This window comes from Canis aureus, chromosome 37 (assembly GCF_053574225.1).
Source record: "Canis aureus isolate CA01 chromosome 37, VMU_Caureus_v.1.0, whole genome shotgun sequence".
NCBI classification, from domain to species: Eukaryota; Metazoa; Chordata; class Mammalia; order Carnivora; family Canidae; genus Canis; species Canis aureus.
In genome coordinates, this window is record NC_135647.1 from 19,224,151 (window position 1) to 19,251,374 (window position 27,224).

At 43.9% G+C, this 27,224-nt stretch overlaps 1 protein-coding gene and 1 long non-coding RNA gene across 2 annotated transcripts; both read right to left on the reverse strand.

Moving 5' to 3' along the window:
• Nucleotides 1–27,224, reverse strand: LOC144306380 (uncharacterized). Its single transcript, XR_013373441.1, has 4 exons — nt 26,687–27,224; nt 18,255–18,399; nt 358–1,685; nt 1–252 (listed from the first exon to the last, which is right to left on the reverse strand). It is a non-coding gene; the product is annotated as an uncharacterized LOC144306380 (long non-coding RNA).
• On the reverse strand, nt 7,456–8,005 carry LOC144306370 (cilia- and flagella-associated protein 68). Its single transcript, XM_077885800.1, has one exon. It carries the CDS (start codon nt 7,984–7,986, stop codon nt 7,471–7,473), a length of 516 nt encoding a protein of 171 aa, XP_077741926.1. The 5' UTR covers nt 7,987–8,005; the 3' UTR covers nt 7,456–7,470.

The following is a 27,224-nucleotide window of genomic DNA, read 5'->3' on the forward strand; positions in this document are numbered from 1 at the left end:
TAAAACATGTCTATTGTTCAGGTATAGGATAGGAGCACGTGACCTTCACGCAGTACAAATATGTGTGCCATCTCATGTGCCATCCCCTCAGACCCCAGTCTTCTCCAATGCCTCCTCTTGGAGTTGTACCTGATTTTATTTCCAGTTTTCATCCAAATCCACTGGAGGATGCAACGATCCCGCTTTGGTTTCCTGGCCAGGAATCGCTTGATCCTGAAAGTCTTGTGAGAAGACATGGCAAGGAACAGTCGACTGGACACATCACAATGGCAGAGAAAAGGAGAGAGAAGGAAAAAGTCTTTTAAAAGAAGTCCCAGTGTGTCATAACAGTATAAAGGAGAAAAGATCCGTACGTACCCTTAGGTGGACGCGCTAGAGCAATGGCAGCATAGTGAATTGTCAAAGGTCTGGGTTTTGAAGTGACGTTTTCTTTCTGTCACCTCCTCTTTGCAGTTCCTCTTTCAGTCTTCTGAACCTCCCCGCTGCCCTGATTCTCCTCTCCACCTCCTTCTCCATCCACGGGCTGAGCCACCAGGCTGTTTCCGGCCCCTTGTTCTGTGTCTGTCCACTCAGCCCTCGACAATGTGAACCCCTGTCATGACTTCAGTTGTGACCTCCATGAGGATGACCCCAAACCTTTACCTCTGGTCTTGACCTTTCTCCAGACAAACTTCCAACCTTCCTCTGGCCACGCTGTCCAGAGAGGTGATCACTGTCATAAGTCAGGGTCGCCAAAACAGAATTGAATTCTTTCAACCAAAGCTCAAAACTTTCAAAATGATCTTGGATGACTTCCTCATTCTTCAGCCTCACATCTAGTTATGAAAGCATATCACTGCATGTGCCCTGATCTCTTCACACCGCCCTCCTCTGTCCCACCTCCATGCCCCCACCCAATCCCACTCTGCTACCTCTTCCTGGCACTGTTGCAAACCCTCCTAGTGACTCCCCACTTCCATTCTCCACCCATTCCAAATCAACCTAGATCAACCCCGACAGATTTCCCTTCCTCAAGGCCAGTCAAGGATTTCTCCTCGTTGGCCCAAAGTGCCTCACTCTGCTGTCATCGAAAGCCACAGAGAGTGGGTGCACCCTCCTCAAAACCTACCCCTGCCTTTCCCTCAATATAACCTCATGCTTCGCTGTTTCTTCTCTCTAGAATGTTCTCCCTTGCAGTGTCACCTGGCCAAAATGCTTTTATCCTAATCTAAAATGACCTGGCCTACTTGGACCCTTCCCCAATACCTTTCACCAGGTGCCCTGCCTCACTTTTGTGCACCTGCCTGGTGCTGTGCGCTCCCCATGGCATCCATCCTTTTCTGCCCTGTAACATTGTGCAGCCTGTGCTCCTTTCCTTTCACCAGCCCCCGCTTCCTTCTCCCACCACAGCAAATGCTCACCACCTCTCATTGTTCAGGTCAGAAACTTTGGACAATTCCAGATGCCTTCTTCTTTTTCACCTCCTACTGGGGTCCTCAAAAATCTGCCTTCGAGATCACTCTAATTTCTGTCCTCTCTGGTCGTCCTCCCTTGCCCTGAATTAGCTCTGGATGTTCCCATTACGGGAGCTGGAGCAGAACTTTCCATTTGGCACCGAGGCAGACAGCCTGCAATCTGCACCCTGCTTATCACCTGTGTGACTCCGGCAAGGTTGCTCAGCTTCTCTGGAACATCAATTTTGTCACCTGCAGAAGGTAAACAAACAAAATTAAAACTCTCCAACATTTTACACAGAAATCCTAGCATATGTGGTAGACACTCATAAAAGTAAACATTTATGATTTTTTTTTTTGCTTGAATTAATAAAGCAATTTCCTACCCGGCCCCTGGCTGTGGTGACCCAAGAATAAAGCCCAACGTTCTCTGCACCACCAATGAGCTCTATAAAAAACCCATATGATCCCACTTATACTTTTCAAATGCAATAACCGTCAGAATAAAATTTTGTTATTGGTTGCTTTTATTTTATTTTTTGCTTAGCCTATAAGGCTGTACATGTCATGGCCCAGCTACACCTCTTCCTGCTCTGAGGAGCCCCCAAGATAGAAAAGCTAGCAGTCTACCAAGTGTGGCAAACCCTTGCACAGACCCAAGCCTTGCACACGCTGTTCTTTAAGCTTCTAATCATCCTGACCCACCTCCACTTCACTCCTTGATGCTTTCCACATCTACTAACTCCTCATATTCTTCAAGACACAGCCCAGCTGGCACCTTCTCTGAGAAGCCTCCCTGGCCCCCCAGGAAATGTAGGGAGCTCCTCTCTTTATTCCAATCATCCCAACATGTAGTCCGAGTGTGGGCTCCACGTAGGGCTTGATCTCACAACCCTGAGGTCATGACCTGAGTCAAAACCAAAAGTCAGATGCCCCACTGACTGAGACACCCAGGTGTTCCAGTCCATGCTACTTTCTAGCTAATTTAGCTGGCTCTCCTCCCTCCTGAACTCGAGGTCCTTGTCTTGTTGGCCTTGATTTCCTCAGTGCTGCACTCTGGACCTAGAATGAATATGCAGATAATAATTTTTATTGAATGAGTGAATGAAAGAATGAATCCTACTCCTCACCCCTACTCTTATTTTTAGAAGTTCATCAAAGACCAGCATTGTATTTCTTCTAACGTCTGCCAGTTGATCCTACACTAAATAGATTCTCAATCGATACTTGGCTATTGGGATGCGCGGGTGGCTCAGCGGTTGAGCAGATGTCTGCCTTTGGCTCAGGGTGTGATCCCAGAGTCCCAGGACCGAGTCCTACATTGGGCTCCTTGCAGGGAGCCTGCTTCTCCCTCTGCCTGTGACTCTGCCTCTCTGTCTGTGTCTCTCATGAATAAATAAAATCTTAAAAAAAATAATTGACTGTTTAAAGAACAGCAAGGAGGACAGTGTGGCTCAGATGGTGAGCAAAATGGACAATAGGTGAGCCATAGGGACCAGGTAGGAATGGATCTTTGAGGCCGTGGGAGGAGTGTGGGCTTCACGTAACAAGAAGCTATTGAAGGGACTGAAGTAGGTGAACATTGTCAGACTTATTATTTTATTTTTATATTTTTAAGTAGGCTCCACACCCAGCATGGGGCCCAATGCAGGGTTTGAACCCAGGACCTAGAGATCATGACCTGAGCTGAAATCAAGAACTGGATGTTCAACTGACTGAGCCACCCAGGTGCCCCCAGATTTATGAATTTAATCAAAGCCTGACAATCAAGCCCACATACTATATGATTTCATTGTATGACATATTTATCATGCTCAGAACCCACCCCAGGATACATCAGTTTGCTCATCTACAAGATGAGGTCAGAGCAACTGACCTCTAGGGTCATATTTAGTTCTGTCTTTTTAAATTTTATTTCTTGTTAATAAAAATGACATTAGGCTAAAGGAATAGAACCCAGCATAGCAATCCCAGGGAAGGGATGCTTGGTCTCTGTTTTGGCAGCACTGTGATATAGCGCGAGTGACCCGGGAGGTTTGGATCCTTCACTGGTTTGAGCATTTACCACTGGAATGACCTTGGAAAAGTGGTGAAATTCTCCAGGTCTTTGTTTTTGTATCTCTAAAACATGGGAACTCTAGGGGGTGGCTTCTGTGGTCCTTCCCATATAAAGTTTGAGTTCTAATCCTCCCTCTCTCTGAAGGCAACCTAAACCAGTCTTGGAATAAAGTATATATTCACCCACCTTATACATCTTAAGAGTTTTAAGAAAATTGATGTCATTGATGTTTTTCTGCTAAAAAGACTGAGAGAAATACAAGGAATACTGTGCATATTTAAAAGAATGTGGCAGCTTCTCCTCCAGGAAAACACAGAATGGTGGACGATGCCAGTGCTGTGGGAGGGCCCTGGAAAGGGAGGTGGTGGGGGCAAGGCCGAGGACAAGGAGTGGACCCCCATCACCCAGCTGGGCCACCTGGTCAAGGACATGACGTTCACGTCTGGAGAGGAGATCTGTCTCTTCTTCCAACCCATCAAGGACTCTGAGGTCATTGACTTTTTCCTGTGGACATCTCTCAAGGATGAGGTTTTGAAGAGTCTGCCCATATAAGGCAGAGCAGTGCTGGCAAGGCATTTTTTGCCCATCAGCTTTCACAATGGACACATCGGTCTGGGTGTTATGTGCTCCAGAGGTAACCATTGCCATCTGTAGGTCCATCATCCCGGCCAAGATCTCTATCATTGCCATTTGGTGAGGCAACCAGGGGAACAAGATTGGCAAGCCCCACACTGTCCCAGGCAAGATGACAGTTGCTAATCCCTTACTATGTCTAATTTATAAATTAAATTTCATCATAGGCATGTGTGTATAGGAAAAAACAGTATCTATAGTGTTGGGTGGCTTCAGTCATCCACGGGGTTCCTGGAACGTATCCCCCATGGATAAAGAGGGACTACTGTAGAGTATGATATCATTTTCCTAAGGAAATAGTGTATGCACATATAAGTGCCCAAATCTTTTCCTCACTCAGCCTTTACTATCTTACTATGTATGCACCACCATCCACCCAGCAGCTCAAGGCAAATGCACAGAGATGAGTCACTCTTGGTTCCTTCCTTCACACCTTAGCTCTCTCTCTTCATGGGAGATAAGGGAAAAGCCACATGTAGATTGCTCTTGGGAAGTTTTATGATCCCGAGGGAGAAGACAATGCACAAGAGAGGATGAGAGAATAAATTGGAATAGGTGTTATAGAATTGGAGGAGAGGGCACCCCACTGGCTGGGGTGGTCAGAGAAGAGGCATGAAAGGGTTGAGTTGGGCCTGGGGAGGGAGTCAGGCTACATGAGGACAGGCCAGAGGAGCAGTGGAGGGGAGTGGAGGGAAAAAGTGTGGCGTGAGAGTGGAAAAGAGTAGCTCCTGCAAGGCAGGCCTTGCAAAGGTGCCCGTGTCCACCTTCTAGGGCTGTCACAACAGAGTAGGGAGTTTAAACAACACAAATTTATTTTCTCAGTTCTGTTGGCTGGAATTCCATGATCAAGTCCAGGTTTTTCCTGAGCGTCTCTCCCTGGCATGCAAATGCCTTCTTCTCCTGGGGTCCTCATGTGGTCTTCCTTCTGTGCATGTCTGTGTCCTAACCCCCTCCTCTTAAAAGCACACCAGTCAGATTGAATTAGAGTCTACCCTCCTGACCTCATTTTAACTTAATCACCTCTTTAAAGACCCTGTCTCCAAATACAGTCACATTCTGAGGTGCTGGGGGAGACGACTTTGATGTATGAATTTTGAGGGAACACACTTCAGCCCATCACACCGCCTATGCCAAAGGTGTAGTAGATGGCCAGGAAATGGTTGAAAAACTGAATAAATAAAGCCCAAGAGATTTCTTTGTTTATGGCACAGTAGGAAGTTTGTGGAACACATAAAATGAGAAAGATCATGGAGAGAAGTTCAGATCCAAGCCCCAGACACTCTGGAGCAAAGGAAGACCATGGCATTGATGTCGTTGCAAGCACATTAGATGGCAATGTCTGCCCTGTGGTTTGGAGCAGAGGTGAGCCTGGGGGCAGAGAGGTCAGGTGAAAGACCGTTTCAGTCATTCCAGGTGTGGAATGATGAGAGTCTTGACCAGGGTGGTGACCACAGAATAAAAGCTGGAGACAGATGGGTGTGCCTGGGTGGGGAGGGGTTGTGTCAAGCACTTAGACCAGCCAAAGCATCTGTGAGGGCCATTTTCTGCCTGGAGAACAATGAGTCCTCTCGAAACTGGAAAGGCAGTGGTTACCAAAGCTGCATAATATGATCTCATAGGTCCTGGGACACCAGTGACTCCAAACAATTCCTTTTGATTCAGGGCCTTCTCAATTTGTCCCCACCTTGCAGCTGGGTCTACCCTGCACTTGAATAGGAGTGGGTTGCACTAAGAAAGATTCTTATTGGTTAGCAGAGGAATTAAATTCACTCCCACCATGTCTTGGATTCTGTGGTTATCTCCCCTAATCACACCACTTGAACCTACTAGGATGTCCTCTCCCTTCTTCTCTGCCTCTGAAATTCTATCCCCCTTTCAAGGCCCAATTTATATACTCCCATGTCCACACACCTCTTGTGGCACTACAGCTTGTGTGGCACTCTCCCTTGCTGAGTCCTAATCACACATATTTATACTACAAGATGCGTATGACATTAAATAAGGTATCATGCCCATGCTTGAGATGTTTAGAATATTCGTATGCCATGCAAACTCCCCCATGAGACTCTAAAGTCCTTGAGGTTGTGAATCTGGAACTTCTTATGTTGCACCATGAACACCAGTGCATATTAGGTGCTTAACAAATTAATGCTGAGACAATAGCCAACACCCCAAAGGTCCATATAACTGGAATTAGTGGGCAAAAAGGGCAGGGATGAAATATAAGATATTCATTTCAATCCATAGAAATGGCCTCTAAGTCCCAATCCCACCAGTTTGCCCTGTGCTTCCTTAAGACTGCTCAAAAAAAAAAAAAATTAGGGGATCCCTGGGTGGCGCAGCGGTTTAGCGCCTGCCTTTGGCCCAGGGCATGATCCTGGAGACCGGGGATTGAATCCCACATCGGGCTCCCGGTACGTGGAGCTTGCTTCTCCCTCTGCCTGTGTCTCTGCCCCTCTCTCTCTCTCTCTCTCTCTCTGTGTGACTATCATAAATAAATAAAAAAAAATTTTAAAAAATTAGCCCCAAGTTAGAGGGGATTCTTAACCCTCCAAAAGGAGCTTCATATGTGGGAACTCAAAGTTGGCTTATCCTTATATGTACAATGTTGATAAAAGGGTTGAATGGACCAACCCTTAGCAGTCCGCATCCAAGGAGACGATTAACCTGTCCTGGGAAGCGAGTGAGACTAGCACCTGTGATAAGGATCATGCAGAGGGCCTGAGGGGAGCTGGCACCGGGGTGGCCTTTGGGGAGGAAGGCAGTTGTTTGAATTCTCCTCAAAGGATGAGAACAAAGAAGAATTAGCAGGTTTTTTTGAAAAAAATGTAAAAGCTGATCCTCAAGTTCATATAGAGTTTCAAGGAGCCATGAAAAATTAAGAGTCTTGAGAAAGAACAAATAGGGAGGACTCACATTTCCAAACTTATCACAAAACTACAGAATTAAATGACTATGGTGTTGGCATAAGGATAGACATGTTGACCAATGGAATAGAATTGAGAGTCTAGAGATAAGCTCATGTACCTATGGTCAAATGATTTTCAACAAGTGTGCCAAGTCCATTCAATGGGGGAAAGAATGGTCTTATCAACAAATGATGCTGGGAAAATTGGATTTCCACATGAAAAAGAATGAAGTTGGGCTCCTATCATACACTATATACAAAAATTAACTCAGATGGATCAGCTCCTTATATTGATTTATTTATATTTTTTTAGGGAATATTTTCTGTGCTTTATTCAGAAAGTGAAACTGTATTATAGTCAGCTAAATTCTTACTTGAGCTTAGAATGTGTTCCCTCCTACAATTTACTCTGGAGAAATGAAGCTTCTTATTCTTTCTTAGAATCCTGGACCCTGAAATTGGCAGTTACTAGGATTCCACACACAGGCAGAGTAATGCCCAAGTGGAGGCTCTGAGTAGCTAGCCATACAAGTTGACTTTTCTGTGCATTTGTATCGAGGAGGATCCAGCTCAGGCTGATGTCCTGGAAACCAGTGAGGCTCTCTCTTAAATCTATGAGTTGAAAGTGGCCTTTTGTTGTTATAGCTCATATCATACGTTGTTTCAAAATAGTGTCCAAACTGGGAAGGCAAGGGTTTGGGCTGCAGGATATTCCTTAGGTCATATCTTTCCTGGTTCCAGTTTCCCATCAGGGTATGATTTGAATAGGAATTCTCATTAGTGGTACATCTCCATCCATATTGGAAAAACTTGGACATATCATTCCAATCTGTCCATATTTCAGCATGTCCATCTGCATTAATGAGGCTGCCATAGTGTGGGTTTGCAAGGAAATAGGCAAGGGACTGTCTCTGGAGAAATCTCGAGCAGCAGAGACAAAGGGAAGCAGCCATTTTGGAAGGTTGTTCTAAAACCCTCCGCCCAGCTCCTTATATTTAGACTTAAATATAAGGTCTAAAACCATAAAACTCTTAGGAAAAAACCACAGGAGTACATCTTTATGGCCTTGGATTTGGCAATGGATTCTTAGGTATGACACCAAAAGCACAAGCAACTAAAGGAAAAACAGATATATCAGATCTATCCATTAAAAAATAAAAACTTTTGTGCACCAAAGACATTATCAAGAAAACAAAAAGACAACCTATAGAATGGAAGAAGATATTTCCAGATCAAATATCTGATAGAGGTTTACTATCTAGATTATATAAAGAACTCCTAACACTCAACAAGACAAACAACCAAATTCAAGAAATGGGAAAGGACTTAAGTAGACATTTTTCCAAAAGAGATATACACACGGCCATAAAACACATAAAAAGATGTTGAACATCATTAATCATTAGGGAAATGTAAATCAAAACCACAGTGAGATACCTCCTCCCGGGATCCCTGGGTGGCGCAGCGGTTTGGCGCCTGCCTTTGGCCCAGGGCGCGATCCTGGAGGCCCGGGATCGAGTCCCACGTCGGGCTCCCGGTGCATGGAGCCTGCTTCTCCCTCTGCCTGTGTCTCTGCCTCTCTCTCTCTCTCTCTGTGACTATCATGAATAAATAAATAAAATCTTTAAAAAAAAAAAAAAAAAGATACCTCCTCCCATCTATTAGGATGACCATTATCAAAAACAAACAAATAAAAAAACAGAAAACAAGTGCTGGTGAAGATGCGGAGAAATTGGAATGGGAATGTAAAATGGTGCTACCACTGTGAAAATCTGGTGTTTCCTCAAAAACTAAACATATAATTACCACATGACCCAGCAGTTGCACTCACAGGTTTATACCCAAAAGAACTGCAAACAAGTGTTCAAACAGATTATTTGTCCACCAATGTTTATTGCAGCATTATTCACAATAGCCAAAAGATAGAAATAACCCAAGCATCCATCAGCAGATGAATGGATAAACAAAACATTGTATATATATAATGAAATATTATTTAGTCCTAAAAAAGGAATGAAGTTTTGATACAACACGGACGAATCTTGAAAAGATTACACAAAATGAAATAAGCCAAACACAAAAGATCAAGTATTGGATGGTCCCACCGATATGAAACATCTAGAACAGGCCAATTGATAGACACAGAAAGTGTGGTGGAGGTTACCAGGGGCTGGGAAACAGGGAGAATGGGGCGTTATGACTTAATGCTTACAGAGTTTCTGCTTGGGTGGTGCAAAAGTTTTGGAGACCAATAGTGGTGCTTGCACAACATTGTGGTTAAGATGGCAAATGGCAAATTCTGTTATTGATCTATATCTTACCACAATAAAACAATTTCACAAAATGAAATGAAACAAGAATTGGCAGGTCCGAGGAGGAAAGAGAAAGGCAATGGAGATATGGCACTCTTTGGACTGGGTGGTTACGGGGACAGTGAATGGTGAGGGCCAGCCTTTTATTCCAAAGATGTTTTGTACTAGGCTCCAAAATATGTCTAGACACAAAATCATCATCATCATCATCATCATCATCATCATCATCATCATCACTGGCAGGGAAGATTTGCTCCAGCAAATATGGGAGAGCATTGACCCTTAGAGTTATGAGACTTATCCCTGGGCTCTCTGGGCCACCCCTAAGATGCCAAGATAATGGCTTGAAGGTGACTTTCTCTGCCCAAGTTTTATCATACTGGTGGCACTTATTTCCTTTGCCATGTCGAAGCTAAAGTTCCGTATCAAATATGGGAATGTTATTTAAAACTGTCTCAGCTGGGGCACCTGGGTGGCTCAGCGGTTTAGCACCTGCCTTCGGCTCAGGGAGTGATCCTGGGGTCCTGGGATCGAGTCCCACGCCGAGCTCCCTGCACAGAGCCTGCTTCTCCCTCTGCCTGTGTCTCTGCCTCTCTCATGGATAAATAAATAAAATCTTAAAAAAAAAAAAAAAAAAAAACAGAACTGTCTCAGCTGACAGATGCCCAAGAGCATGCTCAGCTCAAAAATGTTTACTCTTCCAGGCTCTCTCTGTGCGCGCACACGTGTACACACGAGGTAGTATGGCTTGCATACCCTGTTCATTTGCTTTTTAAGACAAAATACATCTGCTTCCTATTCTACATCATTACAAACTTTGCTATCATGAGAGAAAGTGACACACAGTCACACCCCCTCCACGATGGGATGTGCCTTTAAATCTTCCCCCAGGGGTGCAGGGGTTCACCAGCTGTACCAGGGTAGCGCAGCCCAGCACCCTCCTCCATCTCCTGGCTCCCAGCACTGTGGTGTCACAACCCGTCTCTAGAATGGCATGAGCACTGAGATAAAGTACTTTGCAGTGCTTGGCACATGGGAGATACTCAAAATATGCTGGTGGAGTCCAGAGATTTCCAGTTCACTCTAAGCTGGAGAAAGAAGCTCGAGGTGGGGACGGGGAGAGGAAAAAGCGACCCCCGTGGAACACTAATGAGGTCTAAGTTCAATTTTAAGACAGGGATGTGTTGAAAAGAGAGCACACATGGTCCTTTTGCTTCAGGCCTCTTTGAACATATCTGCCATTTCATCCGGATGATTTTAAACCTTCGGTTGGATGATGAACCGATTTCCAGGGCTATCCACTGTTGAACTGAGGAGCGATCTGCCTGCAAATCGGACCTGTCCTTAAAGGTTTAAACCTACTAAATGAAATAGGCCACCTGAGGGGCACCTGGCTGGTCCAGTGGGAAAAGCATGAGGCTCCATCTCTGGGTCATGAGCTCGAACCCCAAGTGGAGTGTAAAGATGACTACTAAAAATAAGTTAACTTAAAAAAATAAATGAGGGCAGCCCCGGTGGCTCAGCAGTTTAGCGCCGCCTTTAGCCTGGGGTATGATCCTAGAGACCCAGGATCGAGTCCCATGTCGGGCTCCCTGCATGGAGCCTGCTTCTCCCTCTGCCTGTGTCCCTGCCTCTTTCTCTCTCTGTGTCTGTCAAAAATAAATAAAATCTTTAAAAAAAATAAATAAATGAAATAGGCCACCTGAAAAGCACAAATAAAAAAGGAGTAATGAATGCAGTCATACTGGTGAAAAATTAAGAGAGGGCCTTAAAAAAGGACATGTACGTCCTTCAGTCTAAGTGGCATTTGGGTAAATTTGATATGACGGCTAGTTTGCTTTCTTTCCTTTCTTTCCTTCCATTTTCATGAAATCAGCTTTCTTCTGATTTAAACTGTACTCTGCAGCTATACCCCACAGCTGGCCCTAAACACTAATTGCTAAGAGACACCCTTGCAGGGAGGTAGATTCAATTAGCATCACATCTTTAATGATCCAGCATATTACATACTTCCCATGTGTAATTATTTTATGGTACCATGCCACCCTATAGATAAATAAAAACTGAGAGAATTTACTAGCTTTTTGGGGAGTGTCCCCCAAAGGGTGTCATTCTCATTTTAACAGCAATAACTAAGATGGGAAAATCTCCACTCTGGAGGGTTAACCTGTGGAGCTACATTTACGTTCAGAAATGCCCCTCCTGAGTTTTTTTTTTTTTCTCTTTTTAACATAAAATTGCAGAAATGTCTATCACACCCACATGTACAAGGGACGGCCTAGCATTGGGAATACACATTCTAATAGTCCAGAGATTTTGTATTCAGGGAACTCTTGGTAAAGCATGGGAGACTGCCGCCGGAGTAAAGAGTCTGATGAGGGCACAGAGAGCAGAAGTGAGTAAGGGTCGGAGGGTGGTGATAGCCTTTATGTGAAAATGAAATGTGAATACTGAACAATGAGTAGACGTTCTCATGGCATTCCAACGTCAGGACAGCATTCCAGGGAGAGCGAGCAGCATGTGCCAAGGCATGAAATGAGGGGTGGGTTGGGGATAACTCCCTATAGGTCTACGTTGCTGTGCGTGGGAGGTGAGAACAAAAATGGAAAATTTGAGGGAAAGCCTGAGATTTCTCCACACTACATATGTAACAAAGGAAGCCCCTGCACAGGCAATTCCTCTTCATCTTAAAATACGAACATAAATTGGGTTAGTTTATTGTAAAATAGGATTGAGGCAGAATGAGCAGTCCCAGGAACAACTGAACCAAAAGTCTTCAAGCTCAGCTGTACCCTTCAGAGAACCAGTAACACCAAAAGAAGAATGTCTCTTGCCAACCCCATCTCCATTTTTAAAAATTTGTCAGTTTAGGACAAGGTGGGTGAGCCTGGGTGGCTCAGTTGGTTAAGTGTCTGCCTTGGGCTCAGGTCATGATCCCAGGGTCCTGGGATGGAGCCTGAAGTTGGGCTCCGTGCCCAGCGACGGGTCTGCTTCTCCCTCTCTCCCTTCCCCTGCTCATGCTCTCTTTCTCTAATATACAAATAAAATCTTTTTTAAAAAATTGTCAGTTTATCACGAGCAAGCCAGGCAGAACAAGGACAATCAGAAGTGGAGGGTATTGGGGCAATTCCTAAAGAGCTGGGGGACCCAGCTCTTGGCATGCTGGTGTCACGACTGAGAAGGTGAGGAAGAAGAGTGAGGCGTGTGGCAGAGAGGGCCTGCTGCACAAGGAAGAGCATTCTGGAGAGCTGGCGAGAGGTCTGATCTCTGCTGCCTCTTCACTAACTTTGTAAGAAAGGCAGCTGCTGGCAATTCTCATTCCACACCCACCGCTTCCCCCGCTACTTTCTCTTCCAATGTCTTCCAGCATCAACATGTTTCTGCTCTTCGGGGCACCAGGGAGGCCCAGTTGGTTGAGGGACCAGCTGCTGATTTCAGCTCAGGTCATGATCTCAGGGTCATGAGATCGATCCCCTCAGGCTCTGGACTCAGCAAGGAGTCTGCTTGAGATTCTCTCTCTCCTTCTCCCTTAGCCCTTCCCCTCTCTCTCTCTCTCTCAAAAAAAAAAAAAAAAAAAAAAGTTTCTGCTATGCAAGATCTCAGGATGATGATTCCACACAAAGCTGTTTGGTGTTTATCATGAGCCACAAGAGGTGCTCTGCCTCTCATTCCCTACTCTCCCCTCCCTCTACTCCCTACCAAAAAAAAAAAAAAAAGATCAGAAATTGCCTCTGACCAAGACATGGCAAAGTTCATTTGCACACTCAACGAATTACATTCTTTTTGTATAACAAATATAATTTTGGTAAGTTCTCACAGCATCTAATTGAGGAAAAGGATGAAGAAAGGAGATAATATTCACAAACCTGCCTATGTTCCACTCTGTGGGGGGTGCTCTCAATATACTATCTCATTTAATCCTCTCAACAATCCTGTGAAGAAGGCTTGTTCCATCCATTTTACAGATGTGAAAATAATCACAAAGTCCACAAACTCTAACAGCCATCTTTATCCAGCCTAGTTTTTTATTTTTATTTTTTATATTTTAAAGATTTTATTTGTTTACTGATGGGAGACGCAGAGAGAGAGGGAGAGAGGAAGAGACACAGGCAGAGGGAGAAGCAGGCTCCATACAGGGAGCCTGATGTGGGACTCGATTCCGGGACCCCAGGATCATGCCCTGGGCTGAAGGCAGTGCTAACCTGCTGAGCCACTGGGGCTGCCCAGCCTAGTTGTTTAATATACTGATCTAGGCAAGTTTCTTGCACAGTAGATGACTAAAGAATGGTAGACAGGTCCCACTGGATCCTTGTTCCTGATCAAGTTATTAAAGGTTTACCTAGGTTTTCCTGCCTGGTCCTCTTACCTCATCCAGTTATCATGTCTTACCTGGGCACTCCAAACATATATTAATGGAGAATGGAAAGTTCTTCACACTATATTTGGCTCTCTAAATGAAAAGTCAAAGTCTTATATGCATTTATTAATGCCCCACTTTTTCCCCCAGGAGTTTAAAGTGATTTACCAGAAAGAGGAGCGCCTGGCTGGCTCAGTCAGTAGAGCATGCAACTCTAGATCTCAGGGTCATGAGTTTGAGCCCCATGTTGGGGACAGAGCCTGCTTAAAAAAAAAAAGTAATAAATAAATAAATAAATAAATAAATAAAGTGATTTATCACAAAGATAGCTACAATAACATGACCAAGTATAAATCTGAATAAGATGATAGGATCATAGATAACATAAATATGAGTAGTTAAAATAAAAGATAATAACAGAAAAGGAAAAGAAAAATCATGAATTGCAGGCTATAAGGAATTATATAGTTGCTGTAATTAAATCTTGCTTATTTACTTTTTGTTTACTACCAACCAAACCAAAAAGGAAAACCTGGTCAGTTATATAGTTCTAATTGTTAGAGAAGAAAAGAAACTTTCGCAAGGGAAGCTTAGCTTTTCTGAAAATTTAGTTTTTTTTTTTTTTTAATTTTTTATTTATTTATGATAGTCACACAGAGAGAAAGAGAGGCAGAGACACAGGCAGAGGGAGAAGCAGGCTCCATGCACCAGGAGCCCGATGTGGGATTCGATCCCGGGTCTCCAGGATCGCGCCCTGGGCCAAAGGCAGGCGCCAAACCGCTGCGCCACCCAGGGATCCCATGAAAATTTAGTTTTAAAATATCTACCTCATGTGCAATTTCTTAAAACTTCTACCTTCCCCACTTCATGATAGAGAAGACACTATTTGTATCATATATTCCTATAGCAAAAGCAAAGCATTAAAGTAAAACTCTCTAGTCAAGGTCAGACCCTCTAGAAAGGTTCTCAAACTGGGATACACATTTCATATCAGTTATCTATTGCTGTGTAACAAATCGCCCCAGCAGTTAAAACAACCACCATTTCATTTGCTCCTTATTCTGAGAGTCAGCAAATTGGACTGAGCTTAGCTGGGCAGTTCTTCTAACAGTGCTCCAGCCTCATATTATAGAGGTTCTGATTTAACTGGTCTTGGATGGGGCCCTTTATTGGTAGCTCCCTAGATGATTCTATAAATTGCCAAGCTTAAGAACCACTGGCACAGTGCATAACCCTAAATCACAACTGAGTGATGGCAATTATTCCCAGGTGACAAAGTTAAAAGGACTTTAAGAAATGCCAGATGCAAATTATCCAAAACAATAGTGAAAAAGAACAAAGTTGGAGGACTCATACTTCCTGATTTCAAAACTTACTACAAAGTTACAGTAATCAAAACAGAGTGTGGCAAAGGATCGAAATACAGAGCAATAGATCAGAGCTGGGAGTCCAGAAATAAACCCTACTTTTACAGTCAATGGATTTTCAGCAAGACTGCCAAGATCTTTCAGTGGGGGAAAGAACAGTCTTTTCAACAAACAGCACTGGGGAAACTGGATATCTACATGCAAAATAACGATTCTGAACACCTTCCTTTCATCATATAGAAAAAGCAATTCAAAATAGCTCACAGACCTACACATAAGAGCTAGAACTCTATAACTCTTGGAAGCACAGATTACACACCACGGCCCAGTAAGATTTATCCCCAGAAGGCAATGTTGTTTTAACATCCAAAATCCAACTAACATAATTCACTATATTAATAGAATAAAAGATAAAAAAACTCACATGATCCTCATAGCTGCAGAAAATCATTGCTCAAAATCCAGTTATATTAATGATACACTCTCTCAATAAACTAGGAATAAAAGAAGTCCCTCAATTTGGTAAAGGACACCTATGAAAACCTGACAGCGTGATAGTTGAGAGTGAAGACTGAACATATGATGGAATATGGTTCGCCCTTAAAATGAAGGAACTTCTGACACAGGCTGCAACATGGAGGTAACTGGAGGACATTACACTCAGTGAAATAAGCCAGTCCCCAAAGATAAATGCTGTATGATTCCACAGATAGGAAGTACCTAGAACAGTATAATTTGTAGAGGCAGAAAATAGCATGGTGGTTGTCCAGGGCTGGAAAGACAGGGGAGTGCAGAGTTAGTGTTTAATGAGGACAGAGTTTCAGTTTGGGGGGATTAAAAAGAGTCCTAGAGATGGATGGTGGTGATGGTCGCACAATCATGCAAAGGTACTTAATGCCACTGAACTGTACACTTAGAAACGCTTAAAATGATTAATTTTGTTATGACTTTTATACACTTGATCTTAGCCAAAAGGCTAAGAAGCGATGTTACAACTTTTATATTTCACCACAAGTTAAAAAGTGAAAATAAGTAAATAAAACAGAAAAAAATAATGTTTTCTTGCTGAAACTGGGAACAGGGGAGAATATTTTCTCTCACCACTTTTGGTCAACTTTGTACTTCATGTACAACATGAACCTATATGTAGAAAACTCTATGGAATTTCCAGAAACGTACTAGAATTAATAAACCAGATCTGCAAGGTCACAGAATAAAAAATTTAAAAAAAACACAAAATTAATTGTATTTCAGTATACTAACAATAAACAATCCAAAAATAAAATTAAAAAATAATTTCATTCACAATAGCATCAAAAATAAATAAATACTTGGGAATAAATTTAATAAAAGAAGTACAAGAAATACACAGTAAAACCACAAAACTTTGCCTAGGTATTTATCTGAAGACCTGAATAAATGGAGAGATGTACCACGTACGTAGACTAGAAATCTCAATATTGTTAAAAGGGTAATCCTTCCTAAACTGATCTAGAAATTACATGAAATACCTATCAATATTTCGGCAGTTTTTTTGGTAGAGTCATATGAAATACAAAGAACAGGGGCACGTGGATGGCTCAGTCAATTAAGCATTTGACTCTTGATTTTGGCTCAGGTCATGATCTCAGGGTCCTGGGATTGAGCCCCACGTCAGGCTCTGTGCTCAGCTGGGAGTCCTCTTGAGGATTCTCTCCCTTTCCTTATGCTCCCCACCCTCTCCCCCCATTTGTGTTCTCTCTCTCTTTCTCTCTAAAACAAATAAATCTTAAAAAAAAAAAAAAAAAAAAAGAGGGCAGCCCGGGTGGCTCAAAGGTGTAGTGCGGCCTTCGGCCCAGGGCCTAATCCTGAAGACCCAGGATCAAGCCCCACATTGGGCTCCCTGCATGGGGACTGCTTCTCCCCTGCCTGTCTCTCTGCCTGTCTCTCTCTCTCTCTCTGTCCCTCATGAATAAATAAATAAAATCTAAAAAAAAATTAAGAGAAATTAAAAAAAAGAAATGCAAATAACCTAGAAAAGTCAAACAATTTTGAAAAAGAACAAAGTGGGAGGACTTATACTACCTGATTTCAAAACTTACTATAAAGCCATAGTAATTAAGACAATCTTGTATAGGCATAAGTAGAGACAGATGCGTCAATGGAGCAGACTAGAGTGTCCAGAAATAAACCCTTACTTATGATCAATTGATTTTCAACAAAATGTGAAGCAAAAAAAAAAAAAAGATATACATATGTGTGTGTGTATACCCTTACCTCACGGTATACACGAAAATTCATTAATAGACCTAAATTTTAGGAACTAAATAATCTATACCAATGCTAAAATCTACTAAAAAAAAAAAAATCCTGACTAAAATAGCTCTTTGCTTTATTGCACTGAAGCAAATAACTGAGCTAAAGATGGGCCAAATATCTTGAATGGTATTGTCTATTACTGAACAGCTTCACCAATATTTTTCTTCCAGTGACCAGATTTGTCAAGCTGAGTCCCTTGGCAGGAAACACCCTATGACAGCATCCTGATGGACACCTGCATTGAAAAGAAGGGCAGTGGAACTTTTAAGTTGACCCCTAGATGGGTTTTAAACTCAGATTTGGGCAGCCCGGGGGGCTCAGCAGTTTAGCGCCAACTTCAGCCCAGAGTGTGATCCTTGAGACCCGGGATCGAGTCCCACGTTGGGCTCCCTGCATGGAGACTGCTTCTCCCTCTGCCTGTGTCTCTGCCTCTCTCTCTCTCTGTGTCTCTCATGAATAAATAAATAAAATCATAAATAAATAGATAAAAAATAAAATAAACTCAGATTTGGTTTTATAGAAGAAAAATGTGGTTTCCATCAAGAGAATTTAATTAAAAGTTACTCCAATCAGTTCTCAACCTTAGCTGTAATCATTCACCCCAATTTATTCTGAAGACATGACAAGGAAAGGAAAGCCTCCCCAGGGCTTTGGCTCCTGGGTTTCTTAGGACCCAAAGTGTTGAGAGGGTCTACAAAGCCTTAAGTCAACAGCTGTGGTTTTGGGGATCTTACACATGAGGTGTGCAAGTGTGTGTGTCTCTCCTAACAGCCTGGAACATTGCTGACCCAGGGCTGAGCTTGCCTCAGTGAAATGCCTCCAAGGCAAGCAGTCCCTCAATTATTCTTCTCAAGGCTTCAATAGACCTGAGAAATGAAAGAACACACCTCTCTCTCAAGGGAGAGCTGCGGGTTTGTCCACATCTTCTGGATTCCTTCCAGCTTCTGGCTAGGTTTTCTTTCTTGCAAGTCTGGAATGGGTGTGGAAAGCAGCAAGCTCCTCTTCTCCATCAGCGGCAGCGTGTGTGTCCACCTGCCAACACAAGCAGCAACTTGTAGAACCAACACCTTGTTTCTTTTGTTTAGAGATTTGGTACAAAGCAAAGCAGGTCCCCTTCCCATGAGGCTAACAAAAGGGAATTTGTATTTAAAACAAGGATCTATACCCCAGACATGATTTCCATCTATCACCCTACCTATCCAGAAATACCCATTAAAACTGAATTTAAGAATAGCCATGCGTGTCTTTTATTTTTATTTTTTTTGTTTTTTTTTTCATGCGTGTCTTTTAAAATATAAAATTCCTAGGGGTTTTATTATTTTTTTTATTTATTTATTTATATTTATTTATTTTTTTTTTATTTTTTATTTTTTATTTATTTTTTTTCCTAGGGGTTTTAGAGGCTACCTTTGGCTCCAGTTGTGATCCCAGGGTCCCAGGATCGATCTCTGCATCAGGCTCCCTGCTCAGTGGGGAGCCTGCTTCTCCGTCCCTCTGCCTGCTGCTCCTCCTGCTTGTGCTCTCTCTGTGTGTCAAATAAATAAATAAAAATCTTTAAAAAATAATAAAAGATCAACTCCCCTCTCAGCAAATTGACTTTTAAAACTCTATTCCAATTAGTAGCGACCTTTCTTCATTTTTATTTTATTTTTTTTTAAAGATTTCATTTGTTTATTCATGAGAGAGAGAGAGGCAGGCAGGCAGAGACATAGGCAGAGGGAGAAGCAGGTTCCATGCAGGGAGCCCGATGTGGGACTCGATCTGGGGACCACGGGATCACGCCCTGAGCCGAAGGCAGATGCTCAACCGCTGAGCCACCCAGGTGTCCCCTTTCTTCATTGTATTTTTTTTCCCTTTCTTCATTTTAGAATCTCACTCTCTCAGCAGAGACATCAAATCTTTTTCTTCTTAGGAATAAAGATGTCACAATTTAGGGGCATGTGGGTGATGCAGTCGGTTAAATGTCCAACTCTGGGCTTCAGCTTGGGTGGTGACCTTAGGATTGTGAGGTCAAGCCCCAAGTTGGGCTCTACACCCTTCGTGGATCTGCTTGAGATTTTCTCTCCCTCATGTTTTCCAATAAACAAATAAATATTTTTGTTCATTTTATTAAAGATTTTATTTATTTATTTGAGAGGGAGAGAGAGCATAAGCAGAGGGAGAGGCAGAGGGAGAGGGAGAAGCAGACTCCCCACCGAGCAGGGAGCCTGATGCAGGGCTCGATCCCAGAATCACAATCTGAGCAGAAGGCAGACGCTTAACGGACTGAGCCGCACAGGTGCCCCATAAATAAATTTAAAAAAAAAATGTCACAATTAACAATTATAACTCTTAATATTTGTTTGCCCTCATGGTACACTTTCTACCTGGGAATTTCAAGATGAAATGACATATCACACACACGGTCTCTTTCAGATCTATTCCTCAATTTAATGATAGATTGTAGAAAATGACAGGATCATTCCCAGTGTGTGACCAAGTTAAGCCTGGCATGCGATCCTTGCTTCTCCAGTTATGAAGCAGAAAACTAAGTTATCCATAATCCCTCCACCAAGAGATAATCACTGTTAACATTTTTCGTGTATTTCTCTTTAGTATTTTCATGTATGCGTTTTTCCCTCCAAAACTACAGAGCAAATAAATCAATTTTCCCATTCTTAATGGATAAGACCACTTATGTTTGGTCTTGAACTTGTCCCACAGTGCTTCCAGCCCCGATCTTCCAGTCCCTGCCTTGTGGCCTGTGTCTCCATCCACACTGAGTTCCTCGGCTAGGGCCCCACTCACACTGGACTCCACGTTTGGGTTTTGGCTGTTTGCCTTCAATGCTGTTTGACCCCTTGGACCTTTGGGATGTGAATTGTCAAGGCAAAAACCTCATGCTATTCTGTACCCAATAAAACAAAAATTACGAAAGTCTCCATTCTTTGTGCTTTGGAAACTAACCTGGAGTTTACTTTGCCTTTTTTTTTTTTTTTAAGATTTTATTTATTTATTCATGATAGTCACAGAGAGAGAGGCAGAGACACAGGCAGAGGGAAAAGCAGGCTCCACGCAGGGAGCCCGACGTGGGATTCAATCCCGGATCTCCAGGATCGCACCCTGGGCAAAAGGCAGGCGCCAAACCGCTGCGCCACCCAGGGATCCCTACTTTGCCTTTTTTAAGGGCATTTCCAAAGACATGAGATACTAGAGAACAGGTTCCATGCTCATTTATATCTATAACTCCAGCACATGGCCCATAGGAAGTGTTCAATAAATGCCCACTAAGTGATTAAATCACATTTATTGAACTCGTGCTTTCTGTCTGAGGGAATATAATCGAAGCTGGACGTCAACAATAGCAATAGTAATGAATGTGGTTGGTGGCTCTGCAACCATTACCAGCCAAAATCACTGGTCTTTAATCACTTAAACATCTCTGTTCTCTGTTCTCAGGCAGGGTCTCCCCTTCCTGGCCACTGGCCTCCTCCTCTCGCCTGGCACCTTCATGCCTGTGGCCTCCCCCTGACCTCCCCACCTCCCCACCTCTCAGGATGGACTGAGACTTGGCCCCCCCACCAAGGACAGAGTTGCCCTCCCCCTCACTGTCTCCTAGCCCCTCTTCTGACCTCCCATCACCCCCACCTAGTGTAGTCACCCCCATTCTTGCCTGGCTGCATGACCACCTATCATCCTTGTCTTACTGAACCTCTCCCAGGCAGTTGACACACCTGCTTTAATCTCCTTGAAACTCCATCTTTGGAGAGCACATTTCCTTCCTCTGAGTTCTCCTCATACCCCTGGCTGCCCCTTCTGAGCCTCTTCTGCAGAGTCCTCCTCTAAACCCCCACGCCCTTCCTCAGTTCTCTGCTCTCACCCTGCAGACGCCTCTCTGGTCTCCCCTGCTTCCATGATTTCTGCACCAACCATGGATCCTGCATGCCCCATGGAGTGGAATATCATAGAGCTCCTGCTGTAGAATTCCACTCAAATGTCCCTCCAAATCAACACATCCCAATGGAGCTTACATCCTCCATCTGAAACCTGCCCTTCTCTTATTGTTTCATGACACTCACGTCTGAAACTTGGGAGTTCCCATGCTCTTCCATAGCCCCTGATCTAATGGTTCACCAGGTCCTGTCCATCCTACCATTTTACTGTTTGTCCAATTATCCTCCAGCCTGGAATCATTCCAAGAGGTCCATCTGACCTTCCTCTCAATAAGATCGGCTCCTCTTATACTAATAGGGCCCAGCCTCCTTCATGTGGTTGGCAGGCCCTTTGGAATTGGGTCCATGCTTACCATCCCTTAACAGTTCCTGTGGTCTAGTCATGCCCAACCTTTTAATTCATTCAGAAAGCCCCGATGTCTCTCATCTCTGAGTGGTTGCATTTACTTTTCATCTGTCTGGAGTCCTCTCTACCCTTTCCTTCATCTGGCCATCCTTTGCTCTTCCTTCAAGTCTTAGTGGAGACATCATTTTTAGGGAAGTTTTTCAAGAAGTCCTTCTGAAGCTCCAAATCTCTTAGAATATGTTCTTGATACACGTGCTCCAGAAATACTCTGTATGATCTTAGCACTTACACACTAACTGTGATTACCTTCATACCTTCCCCGGGTGGCCAAGTGAATGTTCAGTTTGCTAAGAGGCAGACACCAAGTTTATCTTCCCTGCACACAGCACAATACGATGCTAGCACATAGTACATGCTCAGTAAAAAATACTGAGGGAATGTCAAATTAGTGAATGAAGGAAGGAAGGAGTAAATGAGTGTTCTTTTCTCTTTTATCTCTTTTTAAAAAAAAAAAAACATTTAATTTATTTATTCATAGAGACACAGAGAGAGAGAGAGGCAGAGACACAGGCAGAGGGAAAAGCAGGCTCCATGCAGGGAGCCTGATGTGGGACTCAATCCCGGGTCTCCGGGATCACGCCCTGGGCTGGAGGCGGCGCTAAACCCTCTGAGCCACCAGGGATGCCCTCTCTTTTATCTCTTTTACCAGTGCTCTTTTCATCTCTTGCCAGGATGAAGCAGAAATTCCTAAGAGACCTCCTCACACTCCTGTGAGATTTATGTTCTACATTTGGGTACAAAAGATCATTCTAAAAAGAAAACCTAATTGTGTCCTGCCCTGTTTTAAAATCAATGGCTATGCATTCCTCACAAGATAAAGTGCAGACTTTAGCCTGGTTTTAAGGCCATTTAGGATTTCGCTCCTCCTTACCTCCTCACTAGAGCCCCTCTGAACAGTTGATCCATTGAAATACTCATCTCCAACCCCACTGAACCCCTCTTGGCTCTTCCCCCAGGCCAGGCTCTCCTGGCTCTGGGCCTCTGCATATGCTCCTCCTTCTTTTCCCCTCTGCCCCACCTACCCCCCTTCAGCCTCAGGACCCAGCTTAGGAGTCACTTCTTAGGAAGCTACCTCTGAGCCCTCTGCTCCCTGGCAAGTAGAATGAGGTGCCCTAATGTGCTTCCTATAGCCTCCAATCAGCCTTCAGTTATAGCTTCATTGGCCTACAGGTGTCAGCCATGCTATTCCATACAATTCAGAAGGCCTTGTGACCCTCACATACTGAGAAAGGTAAGAGGTGGACAATAAGGTCAGTAACAGAAAGCTATTTTCAAAAATTTCAAGGACAACTGTGAGCCCCTAATGATAATCCTGTGTTAATAACTCAGCAGTCATGGGGCATCTGGTCAGCTTAGTTGATAAGAGCATGCAACTCTCCATCTCAACGTCATGAGTTCAAGCCTCTTGTTGGGCATGCAGCCTACTTAAGAAAAAAAAATTAAATACTAAAAAACAACAAAAACAAAATGCAGCAGTCGTATCACCTTGTCTGTGGTAGGAGAGGACAGACCTGCAAGGGGGACAGGGATGGGGAAGGGGATAAATATAAGAGGAGCTTTGTGAGACTCAGAATGAGACTGACCACAAACTGGGGTGAATAATGAACTTCACCTTCTGCCCCTAAGCTTCATCCCACCTTTAAAGTATCACCAAGGGATCCCACAGATTTTACTATATTCTTTTCTTTACACAGTCATTTCAATTTGGGGCACAAATTGTTTTTTGATAAATGGAATCGTATTTTTAAATGTTGCTGCTCAAAAGAACCCAGACATCTCACACCCAGTAAGATGACCTAATTGAAAGAAAAAAAAGGAAAGAAAGAAAGAAAGAAAGAAAGAAAGAAAGAAAGAAAGAAAGAAAGAAAAAAGAAAGAAAGAAAGAAAGAAAAAGAAAGAGAATGAAAAGGACATGTTGGTAAGGATGTGGAGAAACTGGAACCAATACAGAATAGTGGTTTCTCAAAAATGAAACATAGAATTCCCTGAAAATACTACAGTCTCACTGCTGGGCATTTACCCGAAAAAGAATTGAAAGCAGGTACTCAAAGAGATATTTGCACACCCCTGTTGGTACCAACATTATTCTCAATGCTCAAAAGGGTGGAAATAACTCATCCACAGATGAATAGATAAACGAAATGTGGTACATACATACATTGGAATAGAATATTATTTAGTCTTAAAGAGAAAGGAAATTCTAGGCGCATCTGGGTGGCTCAGTGGTTGAGCGTCTGCCTTTAGATCAGGTCATGATCCCAGGGTCCTGGGATTGAGTCCACATCAGGCTCCCCACAGGGAACCTGCTTCTCCTTCTTCCTGTATCTCTGCCTCTCTTCTGCATCTCTCATGAATAAATAAGGAAAATCTAAAAAAAAAGAAAGAAAGAAGAAAAAGAAAGAAAGAAAGAAAGAAAGAAAGAAAGAAAGAAAGAAAGAAAGAAAAGTAAAAAGACAGGAAATTCTAAAAAAAAAAAAAAAAACAACCTGGAAGGAAACTGACCTAGGTTACAACATGCATAAAACTTGAGGACATTATACTCAATGAGATAAGCCAGGCCTGACAGAACAAACACAGTATGAGGTCCCTAAAATAGTCAAATTCATAGAGACAGAAATTTAAATGGTGGCTGCTGGTGGGGAGGGGGTATTTTTAACAGGTGCAGGATTTCCATTTTGTAAGGTAAAGTTCTGGAGATGGATAGTGGTGATGGTTTTACAACAATGTCAATGCGCTTAATGCTGCTGAATTGCACACCTACAGGTGGTGAGGATGGTATATTTTATGCTACCTGTATTTCCCACAATTTAAAAAAAAAAAGAAATAAAAATAAAAAAATTTAAACAATTAAAAAAAAAAGAGCCCATGAATGAATCCCTTTGTTGTTGTTGTTGTTGTTTCTTTTAAAGATTTAGTTATTTATTATTTGAGAGAGAGAGAGCGGGGGTGGGGAAGAGGGTCAGAGGGAGAGGAAGAGAGAATCTCAAGCAGGCTCCCCACTGAGCACAGAGCCCTACCCGGGGCTGGATCCCACGACCCTGAGATCATGAGCCGAAATCAAGAGTAGAGCATTTAACCAACTGAGCAACCCAGGGGCCCCTGAACCCAGGATTCCCCTTTGTAAAACCAAAGTGTGTGTATAAGGCGAGGAGTCACAGCTCCTCCTCCTAACTAATCTGTTTGGGAAATTCCGGTTTATGTATAAACCAGTCCCACCTGAGATATGTCTTGCTCCGTGAGCTGCCCAACTGTGGTCGCTTCTCCAAGGACATTCTGTGACAGTCATTTGCAGACAAACATTTTATTTAATACTCATGTTTAAAAAAAGTTACCTTGGGAGCCATGACCACTCACTCACTTCCATCCCACGTGTTGGGTGATGAGCAACCTGCAGCAGCTTACTGATGTCCTTCTGTCCTTGCCCCTGCCACGGGGAGACAGGGTTACAGGGACACAGGGTCCCCCATCACATCACAAAGTGAAGGGAGAAATTCAAGCTCCTCGGAGCCGTTGGTGGGAGCGCTGGGTCCGGTGACTAATGGATGGGACAGCCACAAATGAGGCTTCCTCTGACTCATCGGTACATGAAGCTGCTTTATCTCCCTGGCCCCACCCGCCTGCCCTCCCGGTCCGTCCCTCCAGAGAAGTCAGGGGCTGAGATAAAAGTAAGCACACTGCGCCCCAAGTGCAGGGAGGCTGCTGAATCAGGAGCCCGCCCAGTCCTTGCAGCCTGGCCCCAATAACGCCTGGGCCATGCCTTTAATCCAAGGACCTCAAAGTCCTTGAAAGCATCAGTTTATGAGTCCTGGTGCAGGCCCTAGAAAATGATCTTGACTATTTCAAAGTCAGAGAAACTAAGGCAGAATGGGGGGGGGGGGGGTCATGGTCATAGCGTATCACACAAGGGGATGGCCCAACAGGAACTCAGCACTTCCATGTTATTTTTATTTTTATTTATTTTTATTTTTTTTCCATGTTCTTTTTAACCAGTAGCCCCTCCTGCCTCTTTCTGGGAATTGAGCTCATGTTTCCAACCGGCGAGGGAAAAGGAATAACAACTTTGTACAAAACATAATCCACAGGGACCCCTGGGTGGCTCCGTGGTTGAGCGTCTGCCTTGGGCTCAGGGTGTGATCCTGGGGTCCTGGGATCGAGTCCCACATCAGGCAAGGAGCCTGCTTCTCCCTCTGCCTGTGTCTCTGCCTCTCTCTGTGTGTCTCTCATGAATAAATAAGTAAAATCTTAAAAAAAAAACAAAAAACTCTACAAATAACCTGATAATTTAAGCCATCTCAAAGAAACTGTTGCTTTTAGAAAAGCTTTCCTTCCTGAACTTTCCTGGGAGTGCCTCTCCTTTTGGAAAATCTTCTTTCGTTGCCAGTGATCTTTTGGAAGGGAGTCACCCCAGGCTGTCAGACTGAGTGTTTCCCCGAATGATCACGTGGGAATCTATTAACCTGCAGAATCCGATCCAATAGCCTGGGTGGGGCCTTAGGTTCCTGGTCCCAGGACCACACTTTGAGTGGGCAGGAGCTAGACAGCGAAAGCCATTCCCAGACAATGCCCTTCTTGAAAACCAACACTTGGAGCCCATCCATTGCTCCCCCCAAGCACCAGCTTTCTGGGAGCCTAATTATTCTGAGTCTTTCATTATTCTGAGGTTAATTATTCCGACTCTTCAGAGCCTAACTTGCCAATCATGCTAAGGTCAGCACATCGGGGCCAGGAAGCTGTGCTTGTTTAAAACTACTGCAAGTGGGCAGCCCGGGTGGCTCAGTGGTGTAGCGCCGCCTTCAGCCCAGGGTGTGATCCTGGGGTCCCAGGATCGAGTCCCACGTCGGGCTCCCTGCATGGAGCCTGCTTCTCCCCCTGCCTGTGTCTCTGTGTCTCTCTCTGTGTCTCTCATGAATAAATAAATAAAATCTTAAAAAAAAAAAAAAAAAAAAAAAAACTGCTGCAAGCTATCTCTGAGCACACTTACCAGAGTTAAGAGACAGGATCCTTTAAGGGAGGACAACCAGCATTCCCACGCAACAGACTGAAAAAGAGGAGTGACAAGAATACCAGGTCACTTGGGGGTGCAAAGAAGAATTCGTTTCAAAGCAACCGTCCCGTGCGCCTGCGGTACAGAGTCCAGGCCCAGGACAGGTTTAGCTGCTTGGATCCATCAGTGTTTGACTTGACCTTTCACCCCTGCCGTGTTATTCCCGGTCCCCACCGTTGCCATGGGAACACTGATAAGCAGCTGAGGCTTCTGGACACCCGTGGAATGCCGCAGGCCTCCGGGCAGGCTCTCTGTCTGCTGCAAAGTCCCGGGGCTTCAACCCGAGGCCAGCCGGGCCCGGGACACTGTCGCGCTGGAGGAGCCTTGCCTGAGCTCTTGCCGGCCAGACACCGGGAGGGACAGACTGTGCATGTGCATCTGGCACCGTCCACTGCCCGCCAGCTGCTCCCCCGGTTCCTGCCTCCCCCACCCCGTGGGGAGGATGGTGGAGAGAGCCTGACCGTGCTCCCTGGGT